Source organism: Patiria miniata, unplaced genomic scaffold (genome assembly GCF_015706575.1).
Source record: "Patiria miniata isolate m_02_andy unplaced genomic scaffold, ASM1570657v1 HiC_scaffold_1, whole genome shotgun sequence".
Lineage (NCBI taxonomy): Eukaryota > Metazoa > Echinodermata > Asteroidea > Valvatida > Asterinidae > Patiria > Patiria miniata.
The window spans coordinates 17,572,815-17,590,045 of record NW_024037047.1 but is presented as its reverse complement, the minus strand read 5'-3'; the positions used below and the strand labels follow the sequence as shown (position 1 = coordinate 17,590,045).

At 41.9% G+C, this 17,231-nt stretch overlaps 2 protein-coding genes across 4 annotated transcripts in view; one reads left to right on the top strand and one right to left on the bottom strand.

The window, feature by feature from the left end:
- Window positions 1–684: 684 nt before the first annotated feature.
- Window positions 685–5,684, bottom strand: LOC119724043 (gastrula zinc finger protein XlCGF26.1-like). The gene is made up of 2 exons (XM_038194968.1): window positions 5,587–5,684; window positions 685–3,020 (listed from the first exon to the last, which is right to left on the bottom strand). The coding sequence occupies exon 2, from the start codon at window positions 2,774–2,776 to the stop codon at window positions 977–979; it is 1,800 nt and encodes a 599-aa protein (XP_038050896.1). The 5' UTR covers window positions 2,777–3,020; window positions 5,587–5,684; the 3' UTR covers window positions 685–976.
- Window positions 5,685–5,740: 56 nt separating this feature from the next.
- Window positions 5,741–17,231, top strand: part of LOC119724005 (signaling mucin HKR1-like) — a 63,152-nt gene continuing 51,661 nt past the window's right edge. The window contains exons 1-4 of one of the 3 annotated variants that reach the window (XM_038194943.1): window positions 5,741–5,935; window positions 10,012–10,220; window positions 13,284–13,382; window positions 16,698–16,823. In XM_038194943.1, coding sequence (XP_038050871.1) covers window positions 10,118–10,220; window positions 13,284–13,382; window positions 16,698–16,823 — 328 coding nt within the window. In that variant the 5' untranslated portion in view covers window positions 5,741–5,935; window positions 10,012–10,117. Of the gene's footprint in view, window positions 5,936–10,011; window positions 10,221–13,283; window positions 15,941–16,161; window positions 16,824–17,231 lie in introns of those variants that run through there. The other 2 variants (XM_038194935.1, XM_038194929.1) reach the window with 2 other exon arrangements.

Genomic DNA, 17,231 nt, shown 5'->3' with positions numbered 1-17,231 from the left:
ACTATAAATTAATAAATTATTATTATTATATTATTACTATTTTCCCTTTAAAGTGGCTCTTCAACCTCAAGGCCCTAGCTTTCCAAACACCACACTCTGCCCCAACCCTTCTGCCCCTCCTACGTACCCCCTCGCACCCTCTCACTGAACTACTTCTTATTCCTACCACTTACCGGTACTTAAAACCTTACCTGTTTGTGTTTAAACATGTTAATATCTTTCGTCTTGCAAGGAGGAGGATGAAGAAACCTCCCTTCCACCCCACACGTCCTTTTTGAATTTGCGCCTTGAGCACAGTTTTGGTTCAGTGCGTACATGTACTTACGTTTCTAAACCTTACATCACAATGGTGCATTTAAAGCTTAGGCCAAAAAAAAAAATTATCGGTCTCTGGTCAGACCAAAGTTCCGGAATTGATGCGGCGACGCATTTTTGTTGTTGTTTTGGTGGCTTTTTTTTTCAAGCTTGTATTGTACAGACAAGGTGGGTACTATTTTGCTTGTTTGTGTCCTCGATATACATTGGTGTCCTCCATAATTTGCCTTGGTGCCCTTCATCATTTGCCTTGGTGCAATTTCCCCATTCCTTGGTGCTCCTTGGTACAACAATTTGAGGAGGCGCAGCAATAGAGGGCGCTGTTGTAGCTTCCGTGTTAATTTGAAGAAAAAAAAAGGTTGACACGCATGATTTAAATCGACGCGCGCGCTGACCAGAGACCGAGAATTTTTTTTTTTGGCCTTACCTACCAAATGTTTTCTATTTTTCATAACTATTTAATAATTTGGACTGTTGGAAATATCAAAGAAAAAAAAAAACCAAATCAGCAATTTTTGGTTACAAAAATGAGGGGGGGGGGGGCAGATCCAATGGCTATTCCCCCTTTTCAAAAAGGGGGGGGGGGAGATTTCCCCCCTTTCCGGGATTTACAGTGAATGCCCTTGAAACATAACTTATTGAAATACAGAAGTTACTACAACTACTCCTTCGTCTGGGCCATTTTCAAGTCCATGTGACATTCTAATGAGTCTTGATGACACAAGAGGTTATATTTCCGAGCATATGATCTGCCACAGATACGACAGTGGAAGGGTTTCTGGCCAGTATGAACCCATGCATGTATGTCCAGTCCGCATTGGTCAATGAATGCCTTGCTGCATACACTGCAAACAAATGGTCCCTCTCCAGTGTGAATCAGCGCGTGTCTTTTGAAGTTACTTTGCTGAACAAACGCTATGCCACAAATGTCACACAGGTATCGTTTGTCCATCTTGTGGCTACGCTGATGCATTCTCAGACCACTTCGGTATGCAAATGTGTTACCGCACACGTCACATTCATGTGATTTCTTCTTTGTATTAGCAGCGTCACATGTTTTGGCTCTACGTACAAGTCCAATCCTAAATGCTCCCCTGAAGTGACGTGCCTGGTGAACTTGGGCATGAACTCGCTGCCTGAAAGCCTTTCCACAAACGTCACAGTTGAATGGTCGCTGGTCAGTGTGCTTGCGGAAATGTATTTCAAGTTTGCTGAGATGTGAGAAGGTTTTGGAGCACATGCTACAAGTAAATAACTTTACTTCACCATGAATCCGTTGATGACTTCTTAAACTAACTGCACGGTCAAAGGCTTCTCCACAAACCTTACAGAGTAAAGGGTTTTTATCGATGGACATGCATTTGTGCTCGTCCAGTGCCTTTCGGTCAGTAAATGTTTGATTGCACTGGTAACAATTATCGGTCGATTTGGGAAGTTCTTGTTTGGTACAGAATTCTTTCTTACGTGGTGGTGCTCCATCAGCATGCAAGTGCTGAGTGTGAACTCTCAAATGACTTTTCTGGGTAAAGGCTTTGTTGCAGATACTACAAACAAATGGTTTCTCGCCGCTGTGAAGTCGTTGATGGTCAACCAGTGAGGTTTTCTGAGAAAACGCTTTGCCGCACATTTTACAGCAGAATGGTTTTTCGTTTCTGTGTATACGCCTGTGCCTTGAACAATTAGCGCTTCGGCTAAAGGACTTGCCACAAATCAAGCAAGGGTACGGCTTCTCTCCTGTGTGAACTGTTTGGTGATTTTTTAAGGTTTGTCTCACCACAAATGTTTTTCCGCAAGTATCACAGGAGTGTGGTCTCTCTCCTGTGTGAACTTTTAGATGGTAAGCGTGACCACGTTTCCCTTTAAATGTTTTTCCACAAATATCACAAGAGTACTGTGGCCCCTCTTGGACGTGTTCCTGTTTGTGAACGGTAAACTTCCTTTGCGACTTGTTTCTGAAGCAGCGATGTTTGTCAAGCTGACGTCTTTTAGAAAACGTTCTTGGACAGGTGGAGCAAGAGAACGGTTTTCTTGCAGCTTCATCCGACTCTGGCTCAATTTCTATGGTGACAGAGTTTTCAGTTGATGCATCATGGTGTTCTTGTGGCTCAATGTTTACGGTGACGGCGTTTTCAGTTGATGCATCATGGTGTTCTTGAAGCTCAATTTTTACAGTGACAGCGTTTTCAGTTGATGCATCATGGTGTTCTTGCGGCTCAATTTTTACGGTGACGGCGTTTTCAGTTGATGCATCATGGTGTTCTTGTGGCTCAATTTTTACAGTGACGGAGTTTTCCTTTGATGCATCATAGTATTCTTGAGGATCCATTTTTACAGTGACAGCATTTTCATTTGATGCCTCATGTTCTTCTTTGTATATGATGTGATCCATTGTACTCTTGGTCAAAATGGCTAACGCTGACACTGTGGACTCAAAAAGCAGGTATGTCCGGATGAAATGCATCCAGTGGAAGTCAGACTACTCCCAAAGAATACAAATAAGACTTCTACTCCCAGCTTGTTATCCCAACTGAAGAGGCAGACAGGGCATCAGCTCATAACACGCTGTTGGTTTTTCGGGTAACATTTTGGTCAGCCAGACAATGGTGATATCTTGTTAGTTCCCAGTTTGCCGACATGCATATGGAGCCTTTCTCGGTGGTTGTGTAATGCAGTAGACTTGGACTCACAGTGTGTCTTCTATCAACCTGGGAAAATCAAAAGGTAAAGAAGCTGCATAACCACAACCTTCAGAAAAATCTTGCAGTAATTTTGGACACATTTACATACATTACAGGAATACGACATTCACATACACTGATACAGGTACAGGTATGAAATTTAATATTTGTTTCTGATTAATCAGGTCAGTTGTGTCAGTACCCATCCATGGTAGGCCTACAATGTACAGTCTAGCTTCCATAGTGAATATCAAGTGAAAAGGGGCTAAGTTGCAATTTCAGGAAACACAACTCTCAGGAAATTCAGCATGCATGTGTGTCTGTGTATGCTGGAAGTCCTCTTGAGGCATATTGTAATTGTCTGTGGATAGCCATGCGCTTTCACGTATATAAAGAGACTCTTGCACTAGCTCCACTAGTGTGGTAGCCTTTAGTCAAGTCCCACGCGCCTATACCCGGACCATCCGGACACGTAACGCACCCCGGATGCTGGCATGTAAAAAGACTAGCACGAGCGCAAAGCCGCAAGGGCCTTTACTAATCTCGTGGAACTAATCACTTATTAATTTATTCACTTACATTTAATGTAAATCCAGCAATATAAACCAATCATCTAACAGTGGTTTGCGGTTACCAGCAACAGCACCCACGCCATGGCGCGCGTGCTGTCTGGCGCCAGACGACGGCTGATTTACGTCAGTAATTCTGCATTTTCATTGGTCAATTCACAACGGGTAATGCATTATGCATGTCTACCAAATCGGTAGGCAAAATGTAAGGAAAACATAAGTCATAAGCGTTCTCCGCGAGATGGTAAAGGCCCTCGCGGCTTCGCCGCTCGTGCTAGTCTTTTTACGTGTCAGCATCCGGGGTGTGTCACATGTCCGGGTAAGCGCGTTAAAGTACAAAAAAAAAGTAACTGCGCATGTTCAGTGCATATCCGGCAAACTAACGTTTACTGAAGGTTTGCCGTCTCCGGCAAAATATCCACTGCCATAAAAAATTCCCCCGGGCCGGGATGCTTTGCCGAATACAGGTCAACTCGTACGCGAACCAACTCGTACGCGACCAACTCGTACGCGGGTCAATTCGTACGCGAACCGACTCGTACGCGGACCGACTCGTACGCGGACCGACTCGTACGCGGACCAACTCGTACGCGGACCAACTCGTACGCGTGAGTTTAGACGATTGGTTTAGCTCACATGGACAGATGAAATTAGGTTCGGTACGGTAGGTCGGCATAATTTTACCTTTTCTGAAAGGTGGAGATTTTCAAATTAAATGTAGTTGATTTTTGAATCCGCCAGTGCTACTTACAGTAGAAGAATTCTGCGTTTGTTTGTTTTTTTACAAGTTCGCTTGATTGATTGGGAAGTTGTCTTCGCGATAACCAGTATGATTGGTTCCCGCCGCACCGCGCACTGTGTATAAAGAATGCATGATTGAATCACTGTAACCTGTGTATGCCGCGGTATAATTGCTGGTTGGTTAGACCGATATTTGCGAGGTCTATTGTATAAAAAGGAGCTACTATAAAAAAAAAGGAATATAGCATCACGCATGCTTATACAGTTGTACGGACAGTGTCCGCCAGTTTTTTGCTTGGTTCAGATAGTTTTTTAGTCCTAATTATTATATATCCAAATAATATTTTGTAAAAAAAGAAAAAATGGGGAGTTGATTTTTTCATTTTTTGTTAAAATCAGAATTTTATATAATTTCACCGGAAATGCGAGGTTTCTTGGGTCAAATGCGATTTTCTTGGGTCAGAAAATTAATTTTTTGCTTGGGTCCGATAATTTTTTAGTCCTAATTATTATGTATCCAAATTATATTTTGTAAATTAAAACAATGGGGAGGTGAATTTCATTGATTTTTTAAAATTAGAATTTTATTTAATTTCACCAGAAATTCGAGGTTGCCCTAAAAATATTTTTTTTTCTTGGATCCGAAAATTAATTTTTAGCTTTGGTCCGATAATTTTTAGTCCTAATTATTATGTCTCCAAATTATATTTTGTAAAATAAAACAATGGGGAGGTGAATTTGATTTATTTAAAAAAAAATGAATTTTATTTAATATCACTGCAAATGCGTGGTGGCCCTGAAAAGGACCGATTGTGTTTTCAGTTAGTGCAATTGTCTATTCTCTCACTCCCAATCACACACAACGGTCACACATTGAACTACGGACTAACCGTCACACTATTCCCAAATTCTTCCCAACCATGCCAACCCAATCCTCGAAACCACTCCTAAAATGGCCCGCGTACGAGTTGGTTCGCGTACGAGTTGGCTCGCGTACGAGTTGGCTCGCGTACGAGTTGGCACGCGTACGAGTTGGTTCGCGTACGAGTTGTCTCGCGTACGAGTTGACCAATCCGCGTACGAGTTGACTCGCGTACGAGTTGGTTCGCGTACGAGTTGACCTGTTTCCGCTTTGCCGACTAGGCCTACCATGCCTACACAGATACGGACTGTCGTCGGCCCTGGAAACCGTCTTATTCCCTCTTGAGTCTTGGTAATCTACTTGTCATTGCTGTGGTAAACGTGTCTTCACTGTCTTTCCATCAACTAATAGTAATAATTACCTTTTGGGATCACAATGTAGACTTTTAAACTTGATACAGTTTCAATCACAGACATGACATGCATGACAAAGAATGACAGACGTAACTGTTGTTTATTAATGCGCCCTCTTTCGTTCTCATGTCTTATCTGACACAAAATGTTTCTCATCAGCCGGTTGAGGGCGTGCTTACCGGCGATTTTGGTGCGCGAACATGATAATGAATAATTGATACGATGAAGCTTTTGAAGTCTATGCCTAAATAAATAAATAATACATCATCATCATACATGTAATTGACGTGTCAAGAACATGCTCATGGCTGGCATAATTACCGCGAAATGAACTGTTTGACTTAGATGCGTATGAAGGTACGGTAAGTTCTGGTGTTTCAGAGGCAACAGTGACGTGGGTTCGAGCCCGGGCGCGGACACTTGTGGCGTGTGCCCTTAAGCAAGGCACTTAACCATTATTGCTTCGTCCTTCGGATGGGACGTGAAGCCGTAGGTCCCGTGTGTTGTATAATGTCTAATGCACGTTAAAGAACCCAGTACACTTATCGCTAAGAGAAGGGGTTCGCCCCGGTGTTTCTGGCAGTGCGATTATCTTCAGCCATGAAGTCTGCACTTGTAAGTTGTAAGGAAGAAGAAGAAGAATTGGAAAGACAAATCTAATACTAGTTGCTAGTAATGGTAATACGGACTGACGGACAGACTGCATTTCTTCTTCTTCCAAATCCTACTTAACCTAAGTTTACTTTAGCTTGAGTAACTCCAGCTGACATGCTCCATATTCATTCACATGTTACATGTGAATGAATATGGACCATATTCATTCACATGTTACATGTACATGTGAATGAATATGGAGCATGTCAGCTGGGTACAACTATAGAAATGCAGGGCCACTTCACTCTACATCCGCGCCTGCGTGGAGGCGTGGAGCCGCAGTCGACCCAACCTCGTCCCCAGTGCTTACTTTATTTCCAACCGTGTTTCCAATAGTAAACCCTGGATAGTATTTTTTTAAACTTTCTTCCTCTATCCTGATTCGATATTGCAATTGGCTAGTAATGGATTTTTATCGTGTACTTGGTGTTGTCATTCACACTTTGCAGTACGTGTTTTCACGATCATTCGTCCACGCCTTCTCAAAAACATTTCTTTCCTTTTCCAATTTGTTCATATTAATATGAAATGTGATACTGCATGTTGTCTCGATAAGATCGTAACAGTTTAATTAAATAAATCGCGTTTTCGTAACACACTGTGCTCGCGCTGCGACGAATTGACTCTGTTTTTACCCCAGACACCGCGTATAAAAACGAACGATAATGTAACGCACATGCAGGCACCAGACTATTCCTCATTTGCATACGTGTTCAAAAAACTTGCACATGCAAATGATCCAATACCAGGGTGAGAGCAGGTAGTGATGGGCGCGTACTGCTCAACACCCTGGGGTCGAGGTTGCAGTCGACCTACCTCCGAGAATTGTGCCCTCTATTGGCCCGCGTCTCTGCGACTCCGCGACTCCAGTGCCCCACGTCTCAGCGACTAAGCTAAGTCTAAGTATTTCCCCACAAAATTTGAAATGTTTCTTGACTTAAGACTCAGTCCAACACGTCCAATATTCATGTCTTATCAATAATCATCATTTTTGCAATGAACAGATGAATGACCTTTAATGAGATGATTATTATGAAGAAACAGGTGGCGTCAGATTGTAACATTTTTTTCCAAAATGTCAAGACATCACTTAGTTTTACATGTTTTAAGCATGACAAGTTACCATTTTCGGAAAAACGTGACTTGAATTGTAATACAATGTATTACCGGAGGCTACCGGACCTAAGATTCATCAGGAATAGTCAGAATCTTTTGGTCTGGGAACCAGACTAGCTGGGAGTGGGAACGGCTGATGAATTCAAACTCTGATTGGATAGATTTTGTGTGACCTGTGACCTGCAAGTCCTCACAACCATGACCCTGCAATGTTTCAAATGGCCGTTAAGACTGATTCATTACTCTTTTATTCCAATTCATCAATGCTTTTGTTTTCGTTGAAATGCATTATAATGTTTGAAAATCTGTAAAACTTATCTGTGTTGTGAATTTGCGATTCGGTCACTTGCTCAGGCTCCGTTTCGAATTCACGAAGGGTCAATGATTGCATTATGCGACACTCAAAATTTGTACACATCTGGTATGGAATGTGTTCATTTCAATTGGAAGCTTTCGGATAGCATTTGCGCGCATTGGCTAACTGCGGTCTTGAACAGCTTCAGCCAGATGCTTTATACATAGGTCATAGGTCACATCCTTCACAAGATTCTGTGAAGCTCATCAGCCCTTCCCAGCGCCCTGTTTGCAGGGCGGTGGGTACGAGCGAAGATGTGGCACAGCCCCCAATGTGGCACACTATTTTTTCGCCTCTAGTGCCTTGTTTAAAGGGAAAATACAACATTTGCAAATATCAAAAAATAAAACTACCAAATCATTTTGAAATACCTTGCTGGACTGTTAGTGAATGACAATGTAAAGCATCCTGTAAAATCATGGCACCTGGTATACTGTCATTTTCAAAAACAGTGGTATTTTTGTTTCAATTTCCAACGTTGGTCGGCCGACCAGCGTTGAAAAAAACTGGTTTTTTTTCAAATACTGGCCCCAATTGACCATCGCACTTGTTTGCCATAGGTTACACACCTATGAACGGGTACAAGCCAGCTAGACTGGTTCCCTGACCTTATAATTCCCCAATGTATGTAAACTGCTCTGTTTCTTCTTATATGGAGTCAGGGAACCAGACTACAGGAAAACGATTGTTTTTCTTGGTTTTTATAGCATTTTCGAACCCACAACCTCAAAAAAGTCAGTGTAACTATATTTGCTATATATTTCCAACCCCCCAATTCCATCCATTTCTGAAAATTACAGCAAAAGCAAATAATGTATATTCCCTTTAAGTTGTTAGAGCAAAATTGTTACCTCATTTTTTTCACAGAAAGTAGCATTTCATCAAGCTCTAAACATTCCCGTTCATAAATCTTGAGTTTACGTACCCGCTACAAAATTCAAGGGAAATTCTATTTTGGCGTGATTTTCCAATTTGTTTTTTAGAAGTGCACAATGAAGATGATGAACCCTTTGAAAATTTGCCCCAAAAATATAACAGTTTGCAGACAAACTTTGCGTATGAGTGCAGATAAAAATGATTCATTAAAACCGATATCATTGATCAACTTTTTAGAAATTCTTAAATGTAAATTAATGTGGGATTTTCTGCGATTTCTTCAAGTACTCTACGTTAGGGAACTCTCGGCCAAATTTGTGCCCAATTTCCGGAAGTCACCGTCTTTGAATTTCGGACTAAATTTCAGGACACTAAAATTGTTCACAAAGGTTCAGCTAGAAGCATTAGGCCTATTAGGGTAATAATAGTACCAGTATTTAAAGCTATAGTCCATCATTTGCAGCCATCCGAAAAGTAACTGGCGTAATTATTGTTGAAAAACATACTTGGTTGAAAGATAGTAAGGGAACTAAACTCCCTGTGAAATTATTCCTTCTGGGAAGCTGTCATTTTGAAGTAATCAACGAAAGAAGGCATTTCCAACGGTGATTCTTAAGAAGCACCGTAGGAAAATTTAAATTAGTAGTTCGTTTTGTTATTCAGCGCAGCGCGCACAAGTATTGGAACGACGCACACGCTCGCGCGGTTGTTATAATTCGTCGGATCAGTGCGCTACGTCGCGTATAGCTGCAATTCAAAACAATTCAAAACATGATTCAGTGACTTTTGATTTGAAATTGAGATCTTAGAATGCTGTTTTTCTCGGAATGTACAGCTGAAGCTTAGCTGAAACTTCATCGGGTTAGTTGTTCAGTATCCTTCATTAGATTTTGAACCCTTTTGTTGCTTCAAATGAACAAAATGCACAAATTACAAATGATGGACTATAGCTTTAACCAAATGAATTTTAAGTTTCTCAACAAAAAAGTTTGGCGACACTACATGAGGAACGTCAGGGGAAGCATTGGAGTGCGCCACGTTAGGGTACACATATACAATGCTTGCTCACTGTACATGTATACATGTACATTGTACAACACTCATATTTTATCATGTTTATACCGACATGTGTGCATGTACAGAGCATGTGCGTACATGTACATGTGGTTCAAAAGTTAGCAATTTGGACTTGATCAATCTGCAATCAGCACCCCCTTTGCGTGTACACGCATGTATTCATTGGTGCATGCTACATCATTACTATGCATTATTCCAGAAACAGCTTGACCAATCAAACTCTTTTTTTATCAAAGTTACCACATTTTGAAGACTCGTTCATTTTTTTAGTACCGATATCGTTAACTGGATTCCCAACTGCAATTGGGATGATGTTCTACTTGGGCCGTAATCAATTTCCCGGGTTTTTGTGTAGAGTCGAGAAGATGTTCTTGATATGTGCATCAAATGCCATGGGATGCGAAGCCCGGTCACTGTGCACTGCTGAGATGACATCATCACATCAATGAAGAGTTAGCAGAATGCATCTTTCACAGGTAGCTGTGATGTCATGGATGATGCCAGCAATATGGCTTGTAGTGGCGGTAGGGTTGGTATCGACAAATCTGACATCCTCAACAGTGGGTAAGTCTTAACATCAAATTAGGTTTTGCCCTTCACTGACGTTTAAACACTGTATACTCAGTGTGTTACCTCCCGAGTGAAAGCTGGAAAAAATGACTCGGGTGGGACTCGAACCCACGACCTCCTGCTTTCTAGTGCAGATGTCTTACCACTCGACCACCGAGCTAACGGGATCGGTTGGCTGGTTCGAATCTAATGTACATAGCAGTGGGTACCGCATAAGGTTACACCACTATGTTCCGACACCCCTATGTTCCGACTGCACATATTCCTATTCCTAACCCTAACCCTAACCCGAACCCTAACCCTAACCCTAACCGGGAGTAACACAATCTAGGTTGTCGGAACATAGGGGTGTCGGAACATAGAGCAGTCACCCCGCATAAACTATTATAAGATGGAATTTTGCATCGGGTGATATAAATCAAATTAGGTTTTTCCCTTCACTGACGTTTAAACACTGTATATTCAAACCTAATTTGATTTATATCACCCGACGCAAAATTCCATCTTATAATAGTTTATGCGGTACCCGCTGCTATGTACATTAGAATCGAACCAGCCAACCGATGCCGTTAGCTCGGTGGTCGAGTGGTAAGACATCTGCACTAGAAAGCAGGAGGTCGTGGAGGTCGTGGGTTCGTGTCCCACCCAAGTCATTTTTTCCAGCTTTCACTCGGGAGGTAACACACTGAGTATAAAGTGTTAAAACCTAATTTGATTTATATCACCCGACGCAAAATTCCATCTTATAAAATACTTAACATGAAATGAAAGTTAGGATGCTGAATCCCAAAATACTGAACAGTGAAAGTAGTCAACAGAGAGAGAGAAAGACTCTGTAAATAAGATCCAACACCTAAAATAAAAGGTGTTAAATTCAATGAGTATGTAACGGACTGAGTAGTCTGAATAAGTGGTGGGGTGCCACCCAAATGGATAGCATCTAAAAACAATTCCCCCGAACAGCACAAAAGAAAATAAGGCACACAGCGACACAGAAATTCGGAGGGCCCTCCAGGAAACAACAATTTTATTAAAAATGGAAATTAAGAAAAAAAGCAAAGAAAATGGGGTGGGCTTAAAGAAAACTCCTTGACCCTAACCCTCCAGGGTATTTTGGCTAGAAACCCTGCCAAACGCAGCAACATGCAACACTTGTCTAAGTGACAAGCCTGCCCAGTGTAGCAAGATCCATCAGGCCAAATTTAAGTCTCAAGGCCAAACTGCTTCAGAGTCTGTGGTCACTGAATGCAGCAGGATACAACTGTGGCATTGTTCAATGGGACTAGCTCTCATTGTCTCAGAAGCAGCTGTTTATGCACTAGTGTTGGCAGCTGAATGCATCAAAGTGCACCAGACTTTTCCACCTGATGCACTGTGTTGCGTCTGGCAGGGTTAGGGTTAAAGACATACCTTAGAGCAATGAAAATTACATGCGTGTAATACATTTGAAGCAGAGACCAGTACAGCAGGAAGGTGCTGGGGCTGGATGCTGGAGTAACGGGGTCCGCTCATAACTCCGACGCTTCATAGGTCCGACGCCTCATAAGCCTGAGATTTCGGACTTATGAGGCGTCGGACTTATGAGGCATAAAATTGATTTATTCCGCCTCATAGGTCCGACGCTGCATCAGTCTAACACCTCATAGCTCTGACGCCTCATTAGTCCGAAACAGCATTTGTCCATTGTCGGACTTATGAGGCATCGGACCTACATGTATGAGGCGGAATTTGTGCCTCATAAGTCCGACACCTCGTAAGTCAGAAATTTCGGACTTATGAGGCGTCGGACCTACATTTGTATGAGGCGCCGGACATATGATACGGCCCTGGAGTAACTGGCAAAAACGGCATGAATCCAAGAAATTGAAGCCAAAAAAAAATATGAGGTGGGGAGATAAATCAAAGAATAAAAATCACAGAGACTTAGCTGGAACGCAACAAACCAAAAATCCCCTCTGATGTTCCTTCGACCCGCTGAACAGCAAAATGACCACACCCCAACCACTAGCACCACCCTTTCATACAGTATGGTCTCTGCCCTTGTAGATGGGGAATATGAAAAGGAACTACCTGTATGTACAACCCAAAAGAAAGCATGCATAGATGATCAATGCTGGCCTGCTAGGCCAGGCAGGCCTGGCTGCAATTTTTTTTTTTCCCCAAACTTCATCCAGACATGAGAAACAAAATAAAATTTGATAAAAAATAAATTAATTCGAACACGTGTAATGAAATTCAGACTATTTTCCTCCAAAGCCTCAGATTAGAAAAGAAAAACAATTCGGGTAAAAATGGTGATTGGAACCCACATCGCGGGGATCCCTCGCAGTACAAAATCACGACCCTATTGACTGAGCTTTTGAACTGCTCAGCACATCCTGAAAATTCATGGTGATACCTGCGTACCTATCATAAAAGTATCACAGAGGGCGCTTAACATCCTGTACTACAGATATTGTTTGGGAAAAAAAATAATTTGGGGCCTGGCCAGGATTAGAATGCCAAGTAAGGCAAAAAAAAAAAAAATATTCGGTCTCTGGTCAGACCAAAGTTCCGGAATTGACGCAGCGACGCGGCTTTTTTTTTTTTTTCAAGCTTGGATTGTACAGATAAGGTGGGGTACTATTGTGGTGCTTTTTTGGTGTCCTCATGTACATTGGTATCCTTCATAATTTGCCTTGGTGCTCTCGATCATTTGCCTTGGTGCAATTTCCCATTTCTTGGTGCTCTTTGGTAAAAAAAAATTGAGGAGGTGCGGCAATAGAGGGCACTGTTGGAGCTACCGCGGAACATTTTGGAAAAAAAAAAAGATTGACGCGCATGATTAAAATCGACGCGCGCGCTGACCAGAGACCGACTCTTTTTTTTTTTTGGCCTAACCAAGGGGTTTTGTTGTACAGTTAAGTTGAACTTGAACTTAGATAATATTGGCCACAAGAAAAAAGAAAAGTTAACTCTGGGCACAGCATTTTTGTTACCAATAGATCTACAAAATGCAAGATAAATTACTCATTTTTCAATTCATGTTTTCTCTTTGTTGTTCTTCTTTTCTTCCAGGATTACTTGAGGTTTCTGCATTTAGCAGCGTGATTACCCAATCCAAGTCAGATCTCATCATGAGTTCTCACCAATCGGACTTCATCCAATCAACACAAGGTTTGTCGCCCTCGCAAGCCAGCGCTTCATCCGCTATGGTTGCCATTAGCAACGCATCTGCCTTGCCATCTGTAACCTCATTTGCTTTACTTCATTCTGCTAATCACTCAACGCCATCATTTACACTTGGGTTAACATCTGGGCCAATGGGAAGGCAGCTTGCATCATCATTGCTCTCAAATCCACCAATGGAAACACAGGTGTCATCCATGCTTTCAGACCAGCCAATAAGAACACAGCTTTCATTCTTATCAGTTTCATCCCCACCAATGGAAACAGTTGTTTTACAGCAAGATGAACAAATATCGCTCATTTCCATGAGTACCTCCCTTGTTCAGTCAGCGTCTGATCAAAGTTTAGACTTATTTCAGGTATCAAATATAGTCACAGCTGATCTGGGAAGTTATGTTGTTGAAACAGCCAGTAGTGTTTTACAGCATTTTCAAATGTTCACAAGTCCCCCAAACTCTCTTCTTGAAGTCAAGACTACACAAGTTCCTGTATCTGGGTCTGTGATACCTTCTCCGAGTGAACCATTGCTGTTTTCTAGTGTTCATGATTCGGCAACAAACAGACCTACTGCATCAAGTGTCTACACCTCTGAACAAATCCTGCCAAGTTTTGACGTGTATACAGAATCAGTACCGTTCTCTTCAGCCACTTTAGGTTGGTCATACCAAGTGAGCATGTCAGAAATGACGAGTTTGTACAAAAAGACACCAAGTCTTATCTATGGCAACGGAATGTCATCAAAACTGGAGAACACTTTCCCTGTATCCATAGACGTCTCGGTGAATCTTGCTGCACTGTCTGAAGAATACCCTCTACACACCAGCTATTCAGGTTTCGTCGCCATGGAAATGTCAGCCTCAACGCATGCAGTTCTGAGGGATTCTTTATCAGTTGATGGAGATCCGTTATTCCACAGCAGCCATCTTGAATCCGATCATCAGAGCACCGAGGCTGTCACCATAGTAACACCATCATCATCAATGACTTTTCCAAGTAAATTGTCATCCAATCTTTTAGAAACTGCCCAGCCAACTGATGATGTGGTTGCCAAGGTAACAACGTACCGAATGCCCTTGACAACAAGTCTCGCCACAGAACAAATGACTGAAGTAGCGCCGTATCCGACATCTGGTCCAGGTACCGTGAGCACTTTGAACAAAATCAGTGTAATTGGTAGCAACTCGATCAGTGTCAGCACATCTCTGCATGAAATACAATCACCCACCGCCAACAATCAATGCACAAATTCTCTGAACTTATATTCTGATCTAAACTCAAAATTTCTTGCAAGTCAGTTATTGGCTGCAGCTTCAACTTTGAATGAAGATTATTCTTTAGCTATGCAAGCATCACAACCTTCTCCGTCTTCACCTCCGAGCCAACAAATGCTCATTCCCAGTTCCTTTGCTGGACTGCAACTGTCAAGTACTTTCCTGTTTACACCGACCGCTGTTTCACATTCATTGCATGGAGATCAAATGCTACTCTCATCCATGTTTGATGGACTTTCACCATCAAGTCAGATCTTCTCTTCAGCTAAACAGTCTCCTCAAACTTCTTCGCTTTATTCCCACTTTAGCCTATTGCCAGCTTCTGGCACCTTCGATGGTAGTATGCTCAGCACATTCTTGCCCTCAGCGGAAGCTCTGTATCCTACTTCTTCGCTTTCATCATCTGCAAATCAAACACCAGCCATCTCCAGTAAATTGGCTGAATTTCCATCATCGAATCAAACTTCACTACGTAGTCCGTCGCTTGGGCTGACTCCGAGCTACATTCCTATATTTTCCAGCTGGGTTGATGGACTGTCAACTACGGATTTTAGTTTATCCACAAAAAGTCCACAAATTTCAAGTTCTGTGTTGTATTCATTGATTTCAAGCCCATTGCCTGCTGTGTCTTCTGTAACTGGGCTTGTACACACGTATAGTGTGAATTTTAGTTCATCAACTAAAACTCCACAACTGACTGCTTCGCTTTCATTGCTTACAAGCCCACTGCCATCAATGTCTAGTATGAGTGATAGACAATCAGCTGAGTATTTTAGTTCATCAACTAAAACTCCGCAACTAACTGCTTCGCTTTATGCAAGCCCTCTGTCACCTATGTCAAGTGTGACTAGTGGACTATCAGCTGAGGATTTTAGTTCAACTAAAACTCCACAACTGACTGCTTCACTTTCAATGCTTACAAGCCCAATGCCATCAATGTCTAGTATGAGTGATAGACTGTCAGCTGAGGATTTTAGTTCATCAACTAAAACTCTGCAACTAACTGCTTCGCTTTCATTGCTTGCCAGCCCACTGCCATCAATGTCTAGTATGAATGACAGACTATCAGCTGAGGATTTTAGTTCAACTAAAACTCCGCAACTAATTGCTTCGCTTTCATTGCTTACCAGCCCACTGCCATCAATGTCTAGTATGAGTGATAGACTATCAGCTGAGGATTTTAGTTCATCAACTAAAACTCTGCAACTAACTGCTTCACTTCATGCAAACCCTCTGTCACCTATGTCAAGTATGACTAGTGGACTATCAGCTGAGGATTTTAGTTCAACTAAAACTCCACAACTAACTGCTTCGCTTTCAATGCTTACAAGCCCACTGCCATCAATGTCTAGTATGAGTGATAGACCATCCGCTGAGGATTTTAGTTCATCAACGAAAACTCCACAACTAACTGCTTCGCTTTCAATGCGTACCAGACCACTGCCATCAATATCTAGTATGAGTGATAGACCATCAGCTGAGGATTTTAGTTCAACTAAAACTCCGCAACTTACTGCTTCGCTTTCATTGCTTACCAGCCCACTGCCATCAATGTCTAGTATGAATGACAGACCATCAGCTGAGGATTTTAGTTCAACTAAAACTCCGCAACTAACTGCTTCGCTTTCATTGCTTACCAGCCCACTGCCATCAATGTCTAGTATGAGTGATAGACTATCCGCTGAGGATTTTAGTTCATCAACTAAAACTCCACAACTAACTGCTTCGCTTTCATTGCTTACCAGCCCACTGCCATCAATGTCTAGTATGAATGATGGACTACATGTATCAGCTGAGGATTTTAGTTCATCAACTAAAACTCCGCAACTAACTTCTTCGCTTTCATTGCATGCAAGCCCTCTGTCACCTATGTCAAGTCTGACTAGTGGACTATCTGCTGAGGATTTTAGTTCATCAACTAAAACTCCACAACTAACTGCTTTGCCTTCATTGCATGCAAGCCCACTGCCAGCATTTTCTACTGCCATTGCCAGTTATTCTAGTAAGTCACTTCAACTGATGTCACAAACAGAACCATATCAACCGTCAAGTCGAAGACTCCTAGCTGTAACAACAGCAACAGTTGCCATGACAACCAGCTCAACGTACCCAACATTGGATCAGTCATTCTCCACAAATTTATACTGGCTGAAAGTAGGTGAGTCCTTTATTCTTAAAGAAAAGATCTTTTGGGCAATTCCTCGGTTACTCACGTTACATTTTTGATGTACTTTTGAGTTTCCTTGGGCTGTTATTACCTTACTGAAAAGGTTTAATAACTGTTATCCCCATGGTAGATAGAGTAGACCTAGACCTACCTAAGCACCAAAGATGACATCCAGGAAAATGTGCTATGTATGATAAATAAAACGCACAAAATCAGTTACTCACGTTACATTTTCGTAATGTTAGTAACCAATTTTGTGCGTCTTGTTTATCATACTTAATACATTTTTCTGGATGTCATCTTTGGTGCTTAGGTAGGTCTAGGTCTACTCTATCTACCATGGGGATAACAGTTATTAAACCTTTTCAGTAAGGTAATTACAGCCCAAGGAAACTCAAA